We start from the raw sequence: 20,370 nt of genomic DNA on the forward strand, positions 1-20,370 counted from the left end.
ATCTCTCATGTATGACTTGTTTCTTAGAGTCACTACAGGAATTGTTGGGACTATTCATCCTTTATCAAACCACATATATCAGAATACTAGTGATTTTAATAATCTTCAGGCTGCCAATGAAGGCTACAAAAGTTACTAAAGTTGGTTTAGGAGTAAATGTTATGGTATGTAATTAAGCACCAGAAACATCTAAAGTAAAATAAATCTCCTTGAATATTTACTGGATTAGAAACAATATAGGATTTTATTGACCAGGAAAAGCTGCTAAGAAAGGCCTGTACATTTTATAAATATGTCTGAACCATCTCTCTAATAGGAACTTAACTGTAGGTGTTCGATTTCCTGTTAAATATTTATGATCAATTTATAAACTCCTGGTACAAAATAAATTCTGTCTTTAGGGAGTCAAACTAAGATCACGAACAGAGTTTCTATGCTTAAGCAATTAGATATCAAGTTCTAATAATTAAAAAAAAAAAAAAACTCCCAACAGAAATAATGAAAATAGTCATTGCGCTACCGACACTTTGCTCTGTGGGAAAACAGTGCCTAAGGCCTGGCCTCTCTGAAGCTCACTCATGATTCTCTAAGACAGAAACACAGAGAATGATGTGATTCATCATTTGGAAGGATAACTTACCCAAGGTTACAATAGCAGGTGAGATCAAATTAGTTCCTACTTAGCACCAACAGTTTAAGGAGCCAAATTCTTAATCAAACCAAAACTTTCACAAGGGAGTCTGGGTTGGAAAAATAAACCTGTATTCTATTCTTAGCATCAAGGGAGAAATAATTTTAACTCTAGGCAGTGTGATTAAAACATTGATTTTAGCAATGTAGGCTGCCCTGGACTAGACTCTAGAGGAAGACTAGATAGCACTACAGAAGAAAGACGTTTTAAGGGGTTCTATGCATATTTTATAGAAGAGAAAAACGGTGTCATTCTCCTTCCTCTCAATATTTAGTTTCCAGCAAAAGACTTAGGAGACACTCACGGATCCACACTCTTTGCTATAGCAGCCATGATAAAGAGAACCGCTTCAGTCACCTCCCAGGGTGGGTTGCCTTCTTTCAGAGTGGAATATAACTAGAGAAGAAGAGGTGGGTTACGGATCCATTAAAAGGAAAATAGAGCAGAAGTCCAAAAACAAACAAAACAAAAACTCCTGTTAGTTCAAATAAATCCGGTCTTTTGTTTCTGAATCTAATTAAAGTACCTCTCAGAGACAGGGGAGAATGTTATTTTCATTCTTCACATCCTCACTAACTAGAAGCAACTACTCATTTCGTATTTAAAATAAACCCATTTATATCCCCAAGAGTATACATGTCAAGATTATCATTTGCTCCTAGAAAATGATATTGGAAAGAACAAAACATATTACATGAGTGTCTTTTCCTAGTCCTGATAAACACACTTAACATTGATCTGTAATGTAAATGTAAATCCTCCACATATGTACTAGCTTTAAATTGCTATTGCTTTAACTTTGTCCACATTAGCGCTGGTAGTAGAACTGAAATTCCTAACCCTAAAAAGGAGCTGCTTAGAAGTACCTATCACAATACCACAGCCAAGCAGAATTAACAAAATAAAAGCAGATCTAGTCAAGAATTTTCCAAAGTATATATACCTATGGCAACACATGAAACTAGGTATTAGTCTAAATAAGATTTCTGCAGTTAAATTATGGGCAAAGTGAAGTAAAACAAAACTGAACAATTCTTTTGTTGACTTTACACTATTTAAATCATTTTCCAATTTTAATTGCTAGAACTTTTTCTCCACAGAACATATCTAGGGACAACACTGATGATTTATATAACTTTATAAACTGAGGTCTGGAGAAGATCGGGTGACTTGCTCAAAGCTACAGAAGTCGTGAGAACAGAATTGATTATTTGTCTTGTGACCCAAGGACCTTGCTCAATCTGCTCCTAAGAACTCTAACCTTCTGGTGGTGGGTCAATACACCTGGTTTGTTTAATAAAAAAAGTTATAATTTTATTAACATTTTTGATATCAGATTATTCCCAAATATATACAAAATGGCTGGGTTACAAAGAGAAAATTAGGTTAGTTCAGTCTTGCTGCAACAAAGCATCCAAACCTGATTCCAGAGCCCATGAGAGCATGATCTAACAACATGAAAACCACCTGGAATTACGCTAATGTTAAGTGACATGGAATGGTGATGGTTACATCCACAGTGTTTTACAAGGTAAAATGTTACTCACTAATTGTCAGGGAAAGCACGGGACTCTAATATAGTCACTTCGGGATGAAACTGCACAGGACTCGAACCATAAGTGTGGACAAAGGAAACGCCAAATAACTAAGAGAGTTGCCAGGAATTGGCACATAATTATTAAAGCTGGAAACGAATCTACTTTTCCTGGCCTAGTCCAAATTCCCTATAAGTATCCTTGGAGGTTTAATGCATATCTATGGATCTTCCATTAACAGCTGCAAATTCCTAACAGCTCTTGTGAACAAAGGTAACAGAACCACCTACAGACTGCAATTGGCTTGTAAGATACTAAATAAACACAGCTACTATATGCCAGGCAGTGTGCTAGGCACCTGCATATCTAGTATCCCATTTAGTCACTGAAATTGAAGAAATAAGATGGGATATTTAAAGAAGAGATAGAAGTCAACACAATTAAGGTGATCAGTAAGATTGGCAACAATCTCCAATTGGGCTTACCTGAGCAAAACACTCCATAGACCCAATCAAGAAAATGAGGTCTTTCACCAGATCTGACACTCGCATCCGAAACTCTCCAAAGTCATCAGTTTCCTCAGGAACCCCCTCCTGAAATGTCAAATCAGATGGTATGTGTTTTAAATTCACTGACAAAAACATCTTTGTCTATAGTAAAACAGGTTTTATTACAGACAAGTCTCCCAAACTGTTAGGTATGACAAGCCAACACAACCTCTCCTCTACCTTAACTATGAAAACCATTTAAATTCTGTTAAGTGTTTATCTGGATAAGGTCCCACTTGTTAGCCTTCACCTGGGCTCTGAAGTTCTGGAGTTCAAGGCCTACCCAAACCAACAATTACCACAGTAACTTCACAAAGAATCAAACTTTGTTATAAAAAAAAAAAAAAAAAAAAATTCACATAGACGGATACATAATAAAACTAGTATAATAAAATATTAACGATACAATTTAGGTGGTGGGTAGACAAGTATTCAGTATGAAATGATTTTACCTTTGCTTTTTCCATTCAAAAATTTGGAGCTCATTTACATTCCATGGATCTTAAAACTGTCCCATTCCAATACACTGCTAGTAAGTAGGAAAAGTTTACCAACTGTGATAGGTTCAGGACACATATGAGAATACTGGAACCTGCGTAGCTGGAAACTCCTTAGTGCTACTAAAACTGCTCATCTAATCTAACCTCCTTATTTTTAAGATGAGGAAATAAATAATGGCTGTATCAGATAGACAATGGATAGAATTATAAGCACTATACACTTGCCAAGTGCTAAAAATTACCTGTACAAGATATGGAGCTAGCAGAGAAGAAGGTGGCCAAGTAAGCAGAGCTACTTAGACCAGAGCAGCTCTGCTATGACGGACAGAGCAGGCTTCTAATTAAAGATTAACTGAAACAAGGGTTCCTCAGTTCAATCACAAAAAATGTTTGAAAACTACTACGATATTAGACCATCTTCATAGTGTCTTAACGATACAAAATACCATGGTTCAGTAAAGACACTGAAATGAACAGCTTTTATGAGCAATACAAACAACTTCAGGTCCTAGATTGAAGAATGAGGACTAAACAACAACTAATCAAAATGAAGTCAAAAGTTGAAGAGACTTCAGGCGAATGTGCTCAACTGCAAGGTTGGTTTGAAGCTCACCAGCCACTCAGAAACCCTATTTAGGGTTGCTATGAATCGAAACTGACTCAACAATCCTTAATAACAACAATTAAAGCCTAAGAAGTCCTGGAGGCACAGTGGCTAAGCACTTGACTGCTGGGTTTGAATCGACCAGTTGCTCTGCTGAAGAAAGATTTAGCAGTCCACTCCCGGAAAGATTAACAGCCTCGGAAACCCTGTACTCAGAACCGCTGTACTCTGCCCTACCAGGGCTCGAGGAGTCGGGATCAACTCGACAGCAATGGGTTTTTGTTTTTAAGCAAAGCACAGAAGGGCGAAGAGGTTTCTAATGGACAATATTACAAAATTTCTAGGGTATCTTTTTCTAAGCCAATAGATATTTGCATTTTCCTTTTAATTATAAAATGAACATAAAAGACAAAAACAAAACGTGTATATTGTGTGCTGGGAAAATTGTATGCAATTTTGAACATCCTGATAGAAATATTTCACTTTTATATTTAGTCTAATCACTATTTTGCATTATTAAAAACAGTGTAAACTTTCACATTCCCATTGTTTCACGCAGCCTACTATCTTATGCCTAACAATAACTACTTTTTACTGCAGCAAAAAGGTTCACCATGTTGCCATGTCAACTTTATGTGCCAATCTTCTACAGCTGTTCCTGGATGTACTATCTATTTTTACTTTTGTAGAAAAAACTTATAAATTAGCTATTTTTCTCCTATGGTATAATTTAAGAAAAATTTCCAGGAGAAGAATTACTGGGCCAGCAAGAGTGACTTTTCTACACAGCTAGGATGCTGTGACTTGCTGTAGATGCCGAGTCCTGGGGTCCCTGTGTGTCCAGAGCAGGACTAGCCCCCAGGCCTGTCTTCTGAGGTGCCTGCCTCTGGGTGGGGCCCAACTGGCAATCTTGTGCTAGTAACTGAATGCTTAACCATTTGTTTAACTCAGAGACTAAATAGACTGATGTCTTCAGTGTAAGCTATAGAGTGGCAGACAGAGAATGTGCAGGTTCCATTAGCTTTTTTCTGAGTTAAGATAAATGGAGATATAAAGACAGAGAATGGGGCACTTACATGGTCTGGTTCCAGCTGGCAGTGTCGAGCCAAGGCATGAAGCAACCTCTGAATGTACGCTTTGAAGATGCCATGAATAACCTCATCATTAGTTTTGTACAAATGCTCCCCTAGTCGGTACCAAAAGTTAAAGGAAATTTCCACTACCTGTTGGATTAAATAGGAGAACATGGTTTATTTAAATGGAAAAAGAAATGGAATAAGACGACTGTTTAGTTATTACCAAGGCCATATAGGGGGGAAAAACCCTACAAAATATGATGAGTGAAACTAAATAAGAAGCCAACTTTTCTCTAGCAGGATTAATTTTTCTCCCTCATAATTAGCCTCCCAATTTTAGGTCCAAACTCCATTTAACATGACTGGCTGTCCATTCCCTGTTGAACCCTGGGATAACTTTACCAAAAGTGTATCAGACTCTGAATTTAGAAAAACATACAGAAATGGAAGCCTCTTTTAAAGTATTTCCCTCAAATTCTAAGATCCTTGAATACTTGAAATTAGAACACCTCTTAGCAGGCAAACACTCTTTTTAATACTTCTCTGAATAGAACTCAGCCAATGAATAATTCTGTCACTTTTACTCACCTGCTTTCTTAAGTAGGAGAAAAAGCACTGGGACTTTACCCACAGTCCATCTTAAGATAACACATGGCACCATTTAAAGGAGTGGTAATTAGGAAGCCCTGTGGAGCACAGTTCTATTGACACACATGGGATCGTCATGAGTGGGAACGGATTCATGATAACTGGCACTGCTGGTCTTGTTAGTAAGCAGTGCAACACTGCTTCCCCAAGATGCTTTGGACTTCATCAAAATCTAGTCACCCTCCTGAGATGCTGTTAAGTAAACAAGTACTATCTTCTAAGTGATAACAGAAAAAAGGGTTGAGAATCACAGGACACCTGTGCCCCTGGCCTAACAGTGCCTTCCCCTTTTCCCATCAAAGGTCCAAAATACAGGTATTAAGACAATGACTCAACTGGGGAGCACTTCTTGCTCACCTCCTGGACTGTGGAGAGGAGGAGGTATAACTTCTCAAAGAAGAGTCTCTGAATAAAGGGGATTCTTAAGTTCTTTCAAACCCTTTCTCATTCCCATCCCTCATCTGGAGAAAAATGTGGAAGTATTGTCATATTGTAAAACCACTGAATAAATGGAGCTGGAGTAGGGCTGTAGGATAAGCACTAGACTGCTAACTGCAAACCTACCAGCCACTCCTTGGAAACCCTATACAGGGTCGTTAAGAGTTGGAATCAACACTATCAGTTGGAACCAGCACCACCACCAAGAATGTGGGCTCAGTAGAAAAGGAATAGGCTGCTTTAAGAGAACTAGATAATAGATCACTTGAGGCACCTACAAGGAGTCTTGGTGCCACAGTAATCAAGCACTCGGCTGCTAGCCAAAAGGCCAGTAGTTCTAACCCACCAGCCACTGTAAAGATTTACAACCTATGAAACACTATGGGGCAATTCTACTCTGGCTTATATTGTAAGGGTTACTGTGAGCTGAATCAATGGCAACAGGTCTGGTTTGGTTTTGGAGGCACTAACTAATCTGGTAAGGAAAGAAAAGGATTCAGAGCAGAAGCCCAAATCCAATACAAAATGGAACAGAGGAAAGCCCCACAGCAGGACAAAGCTAGCTATCACAGTCATTAAAAAGAAGGCTACAATTTCCCCGGAGGAAACATGCTAGCCATGGGACAATGACGTAGAGCCAACAAGCACCATATCACTTGGAGGAGCGCACTACCTCGTACTGAGGATGTCCTGCACAGATGAGCAGCAGCTCTAGAGTCCGGAGGTCCCCGAGACCTTGGCCTGGAGTACAAACGATTTTTTCAAGAAAAGTTTCACACAGTTCAGTGAAAATACGGCAGTAATTCAGAACTCTGTAGAAGAGTAAGAGCATCAAGTCAGAGATCTGGATGTTATATTGACATATTCACAGTCATAGTCAATCAAATAAATAAAACCTGGCTCTGCAGCCTGAAGACATCTAGTCATTATCCATCTGCTGTGCTACATCACAGTCACTTGTACTTAGACCACATAAATTGTTCAAATTCTCTAATACCAAAACCTCTGAATAAAACTTCCCATTAAATCATCACATTTGATACTGTCAGGTTCAATCCTAATTCTTAGAGCCTCAGCCATTGTAAGTGCAAAAATTATCTACTTTCCAGTCTGCCACTCTAGGTTCAGATGAGAATATTAGTACATCTTCAGGATGCAGTTTGAATATTTACCCAGCATCACTAAGAATCTCAAAAGACAGATGAATAATAAGATGTCACCTAAAACCCCTCCACCATATTGCAGATAAAACCCAGGGCCTCAGCCTTACAAAATTACTTACTTGTCTAAATCTTCGCGTGCCACAGCCATATGATAGGCAGTCTCCAATGTCAAGACTCCCTGAAAAAGTTGCATGGCTAATGGCAAGTTAGTCTCCACATTCTCAATGGCGTAGAGAGCTGAGCACACACAGTCTGAAGCAGCTTCATGTAGGTTGGATGAAGTCTTATCCTGTTGCTGGGAGATAGCAGGAGTAGAGTAAGAAGAAATACCCAAGTCGCAGGAAAACAATTCTAGTCTGTGACTGCACACTCTCTTCCCAGCCCCATTTCTGACGTGTATGCCTCTATCACTGTCACACAATAATCCCTGATCTCTGTCCTTTTGCTCATCCAAGTACCTCCAAATAAAGTATCATGTGTTCCCTGCCCTATGCAGCCTGGTGGAGATCATTTCCATCCTTCTCCTGATACTCTAGTATTAGCTAAGTGAAAAGGGTTATCAACTACTAGACACCTATACCCAACCACATCACTGGGAAATTTCAGGACACCAAGGCCAGAGGCTCCTAGAGTTTCTGCGGCTGGAGAGAGGATGGCCCCACAGAAAGAAGCAAATACCAGGCAGCTATCTGACTTTTCACTAGCAAATGATGAATGCTGACAGACAAGAAAGAGAGCAAGGCTTTGGAAATTCTGAAGGGAAGTAATGTTGAACCTGGAACACTAATACCTAGCAAAACCATCACTCAAAAATGAAGGAAAAAGAAGACTATTTCTCACATTTGCAGAAATGTAAATCTTATATCCTACTTATCCTTTCTGAGGAAATTCTTTGAGGATATTAAAATAGCTGTTAATCCATTGTTAATTTACTATGTTAAAAGAGACATGGTGGTGGTGGTGGTGTGCCATGGAGTCGGTTCCGACTCAGTGACCCCTATAGGGTTTCCGAAACTGTTAAACCTTTATAGGAGCAAAAAGCCTCATCTTTCTCCTGAGGAACCGCTGGTGGTTTAAACCTGCTGACCTTGAAGTTAGCAGCCCGACTCATAACCACTATGCTACCAGAGCTCCTTTAAAAGACACATAGCAAAGGGAAATCCCAGGAAGGTAACCGGAAGCAACAGATCAAAAGAACACCTGTTACAAACTGGAGAAGCTCAAGAGGTTCAAGGAGGGAAGCCACTGGGGTTTCTGTGTAAGAATATAATTCGCGGATTCTATGTTAAAGAGTAGTTGAGAGGTTGGAAACATTCGGTGAAGACATACTTTGTCTTTTATGGTATGTTTCTGATTTTTTCATGAATAATAATAAAAATATATATAATAAACAAGGATCTTTGGAATCTCCAGGGAGAAAATAGACAAGTAGTATCAGAAGAACACATAATGCAATTATTCATTAGGGCCACTCTTCGGCTGAGTGGTAAGTTCAAAGGCATTCATTACATTACTATGGACTTATGGAGTCCTAGGGGGCGATGTGGGATACAACACTAAACCACAAGGTCAGTAGTTGAAACTCACCAGCTGTTCCTTAGAAACCCTATATAGGGTAACTATGAGTTGGAACTGATTTGATGGCACTCAACAACAAAGGTTACATAGATATTCAAGTGTATTCTTTAATATATACCAAAATATATATACATGTATATTAAACTTCTAAAAGATGTTTTTAAATGAGCTATAGGAGAAAAAAGAGCTACGAAAATTACTCTCCAAAGATAACCCTATTCATCACCATCCAGTTGACAGTACAGAACAGAACCTTATGGGTTTCAGAGACTTGTCCATCTGTATGGGAGCAAGTAGTCTCATAATTTTCCCTTGGAGCAAATGGTAGGTTCTAACATCTGACCATGTGGTTAGCAGCCCAATGTATTACGCACTACACTACCAGAACAAACTAAAATATGCCATGATGTTTAACTACCTAATGAATACAAAGAGGATACATTTGGCCATGAGTCTAGAAACACTGTTCTTATGAGTGGCAGAGAGGTCTTGACACAAGACCACCAGAGAAGATAATATACGCCTGGCAGACTACATGGCTTCTTCCTTACCTCAATTCTAATTCTCAGATAGCACCACTATTCAGTGTGAAGTGCAATTTAGACTGTCTTCCATTCATATGCAACTATATTAACAAAGCTGTTTAAATATAATAATGCTTGGTTTTATTTATAATGACTATTCTTCATACAATCTGGTGAAATGAGAAAATTACTGTTGCTTAGGTAAGGTATAAACAGACATGGAGGCAAAGACAATGGCTAGCTGTTAAAACAGTAGGCATTCTAATACTCCTAAGTCTTGGCTTCTGGTGCAAAAGTAATGCCCAACACGCTAACAGTGAAATGCCAAACATGTTTCCTGGAACCTGCTATATCATAGAGCACCAGTATAAACCTAGTTTACCAAGTCCTTGCATGCTAGTAAATCTTCATTGAAAAAGAAGAGACGAAGCCATTCATTCACCTCTCCCACAGACGTGTTGCATTCTCCCACAGACGTGTTGCATATCCATGCCTGAGATATTGCTATGTCTCTTGTTCTAAAAACCAGTCACATTTTAAGCATTCATTCTGTCCTCCAAGGCAGAAGAATGCATTACTCGATATTACTTTCAACGTTTAAAGAAGAAACACACAGGTATATATAAGACATTACTTCTTACTCTACTATTCTCAAAATGCAAATTCATTCTGCACATGTTCTGATGCTTAAAGAATCTCAACTATGAAAACAACACTCTGATCTGTAAATGTCTCTGGATGCACTAAGGATGAATACTTTTTAGTCCTTCCTTTTCTGTACATTCTAAAATTCTGTTGTCACAAGAACATACATTGAGAGGACACCCCAATCAATGAGCATTATTAGAAACACATGATTTTATATATTCAAGCCAAGGAAAAAGAGACCAGTGGTGTGTCTTGTTCTTTGGACTTTAATATACAAATAATTGATCTGCACAGCTAATGGTAATAAGACTACTTTCCTCAGAAGCGTAACTAAATTTGATTCTAACTTCATTAAAATCAATACTTTTATTTGGCACTTACTACACACTTCCCAATTGCAGTGTAGAAATCTGGAAGCACAGTTATGTCCTTGAGGGTGAGTTATTAGAGCTGCAGTGGTATGCCATAAACACATTTCAGTAACAAAGTCATCACTCACCAAAACCTCAAAAAGGAGCGCCAGTAATTTATTGTTAGCCATGAAGTTACTGTCCAAAACTCCCAAATTAAACCAGCTTCCCAAACAGCGAAAGACCTTCATAAGCATTTTTTCATCTGTTCCTGCTTTTTCTACACAGGTCATCTGAAAAGAGAAATGACAAGTTATGTTAACTCTACATGTAAATCATTACTACCATCACCATGGAGTCCTGGTGTGGCACTGTGGAATAATGCATTGGACCACAAGGTCAAAGTTCAAAACCACCAGCCGTTCCTTGGAAAATTCTGTAAAGGGTCGCTATGAGACAGAACAAACTCGATGGCACTTAACAACCATCACCATAAGAAGACTTGGTCACACTGTAGGATCAGCACTGGACTACTGATCAGAAGGTCAGCAGTTTAAACCCATCAGTTGCTCTTGGAAACCCTATACAGGGTTGCTATGAGCCGAAACAGACTTGACGGCAAAGAACATGAGTTAGAATTGACTTAATACCAGTAGATTTGGTTCTTGGGTTTACAACCACCACGGTGATGATGGTGGTGTGACATGGATTTGGTTCTGACTTATAGCAACCCTGCATAGGGTTTACAAAGCTGTAAATCTTTATGGGAGCAGAAAGCCTCATCTTTCTCCCGTGGAACTACTGGTAGTTTTGAAGTGCTGATCAACTTGTAACCACTATGCTACCAGAGCTCCTTATGCTATTAAAAGTGTACAAATGCAAAGTACAACAACAGCTAACAGTTCTAGGTGTCAGACAGCCTTATTCATTTACATCTCACTCAAGCTCTGTGTGGTTGATTCAAGGTGATGCAGGTGAGAGCAGCAATCTGCCCCACAGCGTTTTCTAGGCTGTAATCTTGACAGAACAGGCTGTCATGTCTTTCTTCTGCCTCAGACGGAGGCACAGAGAGACTCGCTCAGAGAAACATGCTATAGAAATAACCATGCTTCCTGGTTTCCACTTGTGCATTAATACAGTCACATCAACATCATTGTTTAAAGTAATGTTTACTCACCTATGCACCTGATTTTTATAGAGGAGAAATGAGCTAGTCATACTACTATACATTCCCACATGAAAACAGAAGTCTAAAGTTTCACTTTCAGCATCTGAATCAAGCACAGATGGGACACTACTATAAATATGATATGAGAGAATACAGCAAAGTTAGACTAAAACACAACACTGCTTCTCTTTAGAGACCATTTTTATAACATTTATTTTTCCCAAAGTAAAATGTAATGCAACTTTTCTGGGAGAAAGACTGTTTAAAGAGAACTTCAACAGACAATAGATTAGAAACAACTACCACAGTGGCAGAGGGTTCGGGAAATGGGGGCCTCCTAGAATGCATATTCAAAACAGATTTAAATGCTAAATGCTGTACTTTCAGGTAACCAATTTCCCCCAACAGATTTGTTTGCAATACCAGTCAATAAAAAATAAATGATTAAAGAAGTTTATGAAAACCACACTCTAAAGAGTTAAGATTCAGATATTCATGGTCATACCCAAAACCAAAACCTATACACCGCTTTAGAGACTAAATCTTTTTGAGAGCAGATGGTCTCATCTTTCTCTTGAGGAACAGCTGATGGTTTGAACTGCAGAATTTGAAGTTAGCAGCCCAATTCCTAGCCTTCAACACAACTGCTGTTGTGTTTGTTAAGTGCTGTCAAGTTGATTCCAACTCATAGCGATCCTGTACGGTGTTTCCAAGGAGCAGCTGGTGGGTTTAAACTGCAGACCTTGGGGTTCACAGTCCAGTGCTTATCCTACAGCACCACACCCGATGCTTGAAAAGATGAAGAGGAGTGACTGTTACACAGTGCTGCTCATATGCTCAGCTTCTAATCAGACTGCAAAGTTGAGGAGGTTTGAGTCCACACAGATACCGTGGAGCCTGGCAATCTACTTCCAAACAATCAGTCATTGAGAACTCCATGGAGCACAGCTGGACTCTGACACATCACGAATCACGTTTGACTCAATGGCAACTGGTGTGATTGTAATTAACAATTAAAATCTTAGATTAACCAAATGGAAAATAAATGGAGGAAGAAAAATGTTAGAGACCAGGCTCAGTTCAGCTGTAAGAATAAGAGCAATATTAAAAAATAAAAAAAACTGCATGTCAAATGAAATGCTTAGTAATAGGTCTGTTTGAACACACCACAACAGAAGATTCCTAACCAGAAATCAGATAGAATGGAACCATTAACTGTGGTTGTTGGAAGGACCTGTATAGTAAAGATTTTAAGAGTCCAGAGGTGCTTGGTATTACAACCAAACACCTATTTTTCTTGGCAATTCAGGACTAATTTCATCTTCCAGGTTCTATAACATGATAAAATTGTACACCCTATTAAGCAGCACAGGGGATGACTTTTCAGACTCTGTCACAATTCATCAAGCTATCACCTCTGGCTGATCTGACGAAGTGCCAACTGAACCATGTGTCTTGAGAGACCAAGTGACTGCTGCACTTAATGGTGTGGCAATGATGATGACTGTAAGAACTAAGGTGTTGGCTAGATTCCTCTGAATTCACTTGAGTACTTACAAAAAAGAAAATGACAAGTTTAGGTCTGTTAACTCCCAGCTCAAGTCACAGTCTGAGAACGAGATTAACTTCCATGAAAGCTCTAAAAGCTCTGGTTCCTTGTAGCCACAGGACTGACTTTGCTGAAACTCAAACAAAAACTTACTTGTGTGGTTCTCTGAATTACAACAGTTGAATTCAGTCTCACCCAATCTCTCATGTGTTAGGAAATTGATTAGTGAAGAGTGAGATTCTGAAACTTTTAATGGAAATGATGGTTAACTCAGATGAAACTGATCATCTAAAACCTCCAAGTCACTCTGCCTCCCAATCTGAGCCGGTCCCCTCAGTGTTAGTAGCCTGCTCTGCAGTGCAGGCTAGCCTTCCTCCTCAGTTTGAAAATCTTGTGATAACCTCACCTGGGGCAGATTACCTTAAAAGGGGATACCCATTCTCAAGACCTCACAACCATCTCTGTTGCCACTGGACCCATACATAACTGGGGTCAAATCAGATTTTACCTAACTTTGCTAGTAAGTACCTGAAGACACCTTTGGGAATTTCTAAGGGTTCTGGACTAAGTGAGAGCAAAATATAGCATTACACTGAGCCACGGCATTGATATGGGTGTATTTCCAAGAGATTCTGGACTGAAGCAACTCAAGTTATAAGAGCTCTAATAGCTCACCTTGGTTGGCTGACAAAGACAGAAACTTGGATTCAATAAGATTGAGCTGCCAAAGTTTTCCTGCCATGATGTGTACGAGGAAATCCAAAGGTTTGGGTAGATGAGCACTTTGGACTTGGTTTATCATGTGCATTCTATACAGTCCCCCCACAATTATGTTCTAAGAGAAGGTCCAGGCGACACTCCCTTCACAAGGTTCTGGGAAGGCATCAGTGAGGAAAACATTTATACCTACAATAAGTTCGGTGGTTGCTCTTATTTATAATGGTGAGGTGGTAACATTTTAATTCAAAGTAAAAGTATTTGGTTCAAAGACCCACCCAGTGGTTATTTTCAAAGTTCCTGAATATATCATTCTTAGGAACTGACAGAAATTCCACATCAGTTCACTGATCAACAAAGTGAGGACAACTATAGTAGGAAAAGCTACGTGAAGTCCCTGAATTTTTCATTCCCTTCTAAAATGGTAAACCAGAGCAATACCGCATCCCTGAGGAACTGAAGAGATGAATCCCACTCTCAAAGACTTTAAAAAGACGTAGGTGGGGTGACAGCTACTACATCTTCATGCACAGTATGGCCTGTGCAAGCCAATTTAATAGATCTTGGCGACTGTGAATCATAAACAAATTGTGGCTGCTGCCCGAGATGTAGTAGCTTGTGTTATGCAGCTACTGTCCTGGCTTTTCTCCATCCCGATTTAAAGGATCAACACAATCCTTCTTCCTTTATCTGGAAGGGCCAACCATATACCTTCACAGTGTTGCATCTGAAAGCCTGCTAAGTCAAAGGGGAGGACTATGGCTGATGACAGATTTACTGTTTCTCAGCTCCAAATTTATCTTCCTAAGACTGCTCTGTGACAGTATCTGTGACTTTAAGTCTTTGCTTCCTGTGCCAGTTGTATCACCAGGATACTAGAGAGACACTACAGAAGAAAGGGTCTCATTTCCTGGTACTGTGTGCTCTTGGGACAGCACCAGGCTCCTGCATTGCTCACAGGCATGGTGGGTCCTGCTCCTGCTGTGCACTGACCAGTCAGCACCCTACACTCTGGCTGATGCTTCTGGAGCAGATGCCTCTGGTTAGTGACTGGTTCTTGAATCTGCTCCTTGTACATTCTTTAGAGTTCCCTTAGTTCTTACTAGCCATCTCTTGTTACTGTAATCCCATTATGGTTAATAATTCTTTCTATATACTTTACCCATTCAAATTACTATGTGGTTTCTCTCTCCTGATTGGACCCAGACAGATGCAAATACTATTCCTTTTAAAAAGATTCCAGATTGAGAGCAGGGAGGTTAACAAGATGGGCAAGAATCATCTTTTTCTGTTGCTAAACAGAGAAATGCTCTCAGTGAGGAAAGTTATGACATTTTGAACACCAAAAGAATGATTTTAATGGAAACTCTGAATCAATGAAAATCCATGACACTCCTAAAAGAGAAAGCCAGAAAAAATAGTATTTGAAACAGCTTTAAAATAAATCTTTATTTGAAAACATTATTGCAATAAAACAATTAAAACTTATCCTACCTTTCCAGTGTGGCGCTGTTGGATAAAGCACTGGACCACAAGGTCGGTTTGAAGCACAAAGTTGGCGGTTCAAACTCGCCAGCCGCTTCTTGGAAACCCTATACAAGTCACTATGAGTCGGAACCAACTGGATGGCACTTAACAACAAAAACAACGTCTTTCTAGTAAAGAGCCCAGAAGAATACTAACATAAATAGAGAGAATGATAGAATTAGAAAAACATCATTTTGCAAATTACAGTGAAATTACTGTTAATGGAAATATTATCAAGTGGAATTTAAAATCATTAGGCAAAGGTTAATGGGGAACTGTAGTTATTAAATGCCGTCGAGTCAGTTCCAACTCATAGCGACCCTGCATAGGGTTTCCAAGGAGTGGCTGGTGGGCTTGAACCGCCAACCTTATAGTTCAAACTAACCCTGCAGTCCAGCGCATTAACCCACAGTATCACACCAGGACTCCTGATAGTGAACTGGACACTTGCAAAATAATACTATGATCACAAGCATTTCATTGGAAAGATTAATCTGTCATCATCCTAATCTAGTGGTCAATCCTAGTGTCACTAATGGACGATCAACCAGAGAGTACGTCTCTTCTGATGGGATACAGCATGAAGTACCTAAAATGCATTTACACTAAAAATAGTTTAATGTGTATCCATCAACCAGCCTTTCTCAACCAGGGTCCTGGGAAGAGGTACTGCAGAAAAATATTTGAATGATGATTTTCTCAGTTAACCTAAGGAAAGCACGTTATTGTTAAATGCTGAAATGTGGGTTCCGACTCACAGTGGCCCTGTACAGAGTTTCCAAGGAGTGGTTGGTGACTTTGAACCACTGACCTATTGACCTTGCAATTCAAATGACCTTGTGGTCCAGTGCCTATCTTAAAGTACCACACCAGAACTCCATATATAGTTAGTACTATTACCAGTGCATAGAAAAGTATTCAATTCACACAATAGATGCTGTAGTTCACTAAAGCTTAATTTTTTTATTTTTTATTGTGAATTGAGTGAAAGCTTACAGGGCACATCATCAGTTTTACATTCAACAAATCAACTACTTTGTTTCATTTCAATGATTATAATCCCCTCCATGTACCATCAGTTAACAGTATTTCTCTCTATTCATTTTAGCTTTTTTTAAAAACAACAACAACAAAAAAACAAACACTCAGGTATATATAATCATTTAAACCACCAAAGGGCACATTCTGCAAGCCTGCCTCCTGGCCACCAGCTCTTAGTCCCTTCTCTTTCCATGAATCTTAAAGAGTTCTCAGCTGCTCCCTTTCTCCATATATCCCCATCTCTGCCTCCATCTCTGGTGTCACTGCTTCTATAGACAGTGTCCTACATTCCGCTTGTGTTCATCTCCCTTGATGGCCCTAGGGTCCTCTGTTTCCAGACTGTAAGATTAACTACTCCCCCCTTTTTGTTACAAAACTTCTAGCTTTACAATTGTGACAGTTACAATTAGTTATGATAACAATTATTCACTACTGAATCATAAGCAGCTTATCCTCATCTCTTTTTACCAGACCCATCTGGACAAGATGAAAACTATTTAGTGGGGACTCTATCTTCCCCTGCACACTCTGAAGCTAAACTCCCTCTTCAAAACTTGTAAGCCAGTCACTTTATGCCTTTATCACCCTCTCATTTTAGGTAGCCAATGTTAAAGTTGCCCTTCCCTATCTACCCTGTATACAGAGGGGATAGCATTGATACTTGATGTGAAGACTCCTTCCCTTTTTAAGCTACTACCATCCATGAGTATAGGTCAAGTTCATCAAATTATAGCAAGTTACACTTGTTTCGTTGATCAAAAATTGTTTTTTGTTTTTTAAATCTTCCTCTAGCTGAATTCTGATTGTCAAGCCTTCGAGGCTAGGTCTCCTCTCATTTCTTATCAGCTGGATGCTTCACTCTCAGCTCCAGCCCTCCATGGCTATGACCTTGTCCATGGACTCAGGTGGCCCCAGGTCTCACCATACTTTGAACCAATCAGCCCTTCCTCTTCTCTCTCTCATCTCCAGGTCAATGGAAGTCTATGGAACATGGCTGAACTCAGCCCATTTCTTCATTGCTGCCTTTCCCCCCTCTTCCACTCACCAGTAGACCAATGTGGTGTCGCCAGCAAGTTTATATGCCTACTCATGTGTTCCCTTTGAGTTTCAGTCTTTAAGGGGGTTTTGACCTAAAGGAACTTGATTGCTTGCCTTAAAGGCTTTCCGGAGAACAACTTGCTTATTCTTGTAGCCAATCATACTGCCATTTTTGTTTGGGGTGTTTCCTGATGATCTTTCTTTGAAGATGTAGCTCCAGCTCTAGCTGTTCCAGGCTGATTTGCTTGTCCTTTCTAGTGGGAAAGTCCCACCTCATAAGGTTCTGGGTGGGGCTCAGGATTCCACCTAAGGTCCTACACACTGCAAAGGCTCTGCAAGAGGCCGATTTCACTGGTAAGTTCTAGAACCCCTTTTAGGTATTCTAAAGTTTAATTTTTGAGGAACTCTTGTTTCAGACTAACTTCTAATTAGAGAATATACAAAGAACAGGAAAAGAAGCAAAATGAAACAAAGCAGCAGCAACCAGAAAAACCAGAGATAAAGTATTATATAAAACAACTGTCCAATTTCTTCAACAAATCAGTGTCACTTCTAAAAAGGAGAAGGACTATACTAAATCAAGAGACATACTAGCTTAATATGTACAAGGTATTGTCCCTGACTAGATATTGATTTGGAAAAACTCTGTAAAGGATATCTGGAGACCAACTGAAGAATCTGAATCTGGGGTCTGAGTATTAGACTAGCCTTCCTGTATATGAAAATGAACTGAAACGGAAAGACAGAGCTGAATTACAGAAAAGGGAAGGATATAGGAGGGATCATAAAGTATAATTTTATGTGGATTAGAAATTCTGTACATATGTTCTAAGAGAAGTATGCTCACAGAGCATATTTTATGGGTTGACAGTATAATCGCCAAATGGCTTGAATATAATTTGCTTGGCAATTTCTTTAAAATAATTGGTTAATTGAAAACCCCAAGCACATAGTTAACTGAAAAGAATTTTCATTGAACTGCTAACAAGCACCATTCAATTAAAAAAACTGTTTTGAATAAAACAATCTAAATGATGTTGCAGAAATATAAACACATTATTGAGAGGACTGAGCTGGACTATAAAGATCTAAAAATGAGATGTGGATTAGATAATCAATTTAGTACCATCAAGGGTAGGTGCCAAGGAGCTCTGGTGGCACTGTGGAGTAGGGGTTGGTTGTTAACTGCCAAACACAAGAGTGGTGGTTCAAACCCACCAGCCACTCTGTGGGAAAAAGATGAGGTGGTCTGCTCCTGTAAAGATTTATACAGAACCCCTCGAGAGAGAGTCACTATGAGTCAGAACTAACTTGATGGTAATGGGTTTGATGACAGGAGTCATCAAACAATTTCTGTAAAGGGCTAGAGAAGAAATATTCTAGGTTTTGCAGACCATACAGACTTTGTGACAACTGTTGACATTCACTGCCATAGCCCAAAATAATGGGAAACAGACAATATGAAAATGAATGGGCATGACTGTGTTCCAATAAAATTTTACTTACAAAAGTAGGCAGCCAACTCATAAACTATGTTTTGCCCATTGTACTCTAGAGAATTAAAACAATTTGAATCCAAAAGGACCTCATCACATTCAAGCATTTTGTTTTTAGCATGGTATTAGGAAAACTCTACAACTGTTATGTTGCTCAAAGGTCCAGTAAAATCTCAAAGCATTCTAAGATTGGTTTATTTTTAAAGATTTATTTTTTTAGTAAAATAAGTTTATACAAATCTCTCTTAGCATGTCTCTTCATCAAGAGCCAATAATCTGCAGCATACATAACCTGAACAAAAATTCTGACTTAGCAGTTTTAGTTCTCATTTACAAATTACAAATAACCACAGCATTACTCAGAATTTCAAGGAGTATAGTTTCTTAAAGTATTCTGTCACTGTAAGTTGTTACATAAATATCAAAAGCATTGTTGTTGGCAAATTTTGCAAAGAAAATGTACAAAAATGCAATTGGATTACAAAGTAACTAACATGGATTTCTGTCCCTTAGGAAAGCAACTTAGTACTGCAAACCTACTCACCAAGAGAGATACCACTGTACTAGAATAAAAGGCCAAATCTTCTATAATTTCTGTGCGCCGGTTAGCTCCAATTCTTAAGGAACGACTATGCACTTCTTCAGGTAACACTGTAAGGATCTCCAACAGAAAAGGCAGAGAAGTTACATCATTGCTATATCTGCCAAAGAAAAAGGGGAAAGATACATCAGAAGTTATATACAACAAGAAAATACACAATTTACAGAAGATTACAAACAACAATCATTAGAATAATCCGATAACAAAAGAAGGCATTCTCACTACTGTTGAGGGGGAGAAGTAGACAAAATCCTTTGGAAAGGTGTTTGAAAAGATCTTTCAATTTCTGTATTTGCAAATCTGCCTACTCACTAAAATTTGCAACCCCCAAATCAACCCTTGCAGAACTTTCACATTTCTTCGTGAGCAGTACAAAGCAGTGAAAAGTTATCTTAGGTTACCCAATGCACACACATTCTCAACTGAGGTTGAACAAGGCCACACTGCTTTCTTGTTCAGGTTTCATATGACAAACAAGTGTCTTTTGCAGTCTTTTTAGTGCCATTTGTTCACGTTTTTGTTGGTGACTTAGCTGTTTAAAATGGAACTCAAGCATAGTGTTAGAAGTGCTGTCTAGTGCTTAAGCACAAGAAGTCTGTAATGTACCACACAGAGGAAATAACGTGTTATTTAAGCTCTGTTCAGGCATGCATTTTAGCTGCTATACAATTCAATGCTAATGAATTGATAAAATATTTTAAATAAGGTGTGTTTAAACAGAAACACACACAAAACAAGGTTTGTATTGATCAGTTGATGAAAATGTTGTGACCAGAGGCTGGCAGGAACCTAATCTTCCATGTCCGCTAGGAGCAATGGTTCAATAATGTGTTCACACAGATTTTAACAGAAAAAAACTACAGTGAACAATGAGAACTGAAGATGCAAAGATAAGTACCAAAGACATTCACTGCAGTACTTTTATAACAT

General features: G+C 39.0%; 1 protein-coding gene across 2 annotated transcripts in view; it reads right to left on the reverse strand.

The window, feature by feature from the left end:
• The window catches only part of TNPO3 (transportin 3), an 88,831-nt gene that overhangs the window by 27,609 nt on the left and 40,852 nt on the right, over nucleotides 1-20,370 (reverse strand). For both annotated transcript variants that reach the window (XM_006861122.1, XM_006861121.1), the window contains exons 4-10: nucleotides 19,384-19,540; nucleotides 10,453-10,596; nucleotides 7,323-7,498; nucleotides 6,714-6,852; nucleotides 4,955-5,101; nucleotides 2,712-2,819; nucleotides 996-1,087 (exon numbers count right to left, since the gene is read on the reverse strand). In XM_006861122.1, the coding sequence (XP_006861184.1) occupies nucleotides 996-1,087; nucleotides 2,712-2,819; nucleotides 4,955-5,101; nucleotides 6,714-6,852; nucleotides 7,323-7,498; nucleotides 10,453-10,596; nucleotides 19,384-19,540 (963 nt within the window). The remainder of the gene's footprint in view (nucleotides 1-995; nucleotides 1,088-2,711; nucleotides 2,820-4,954; nucleotides 5,102-6,713; nucleotides 6,853-7,322; nucleotides 7,499-10,452; nucleotides 10,597-19,383; nucleotides 19,541-20,370) is intronic.

The sequence above is a fragment of the Chrysochloris asiatica genome, unplaced genomic scaffold, assembly GCF_000296735.1.
Source record: "Chrysochloris asiatica unplaced genomic scaffold, ChrAsi1.0 scaffold00041, whole genome shotgun sequence".
Lineage (NCBI taxonomy): Eukaryota > Metazoa > Chordata > Mammalia > Afrosoricida > Chrysochloridae > Chrysochloris > Chrysochloris asiatica.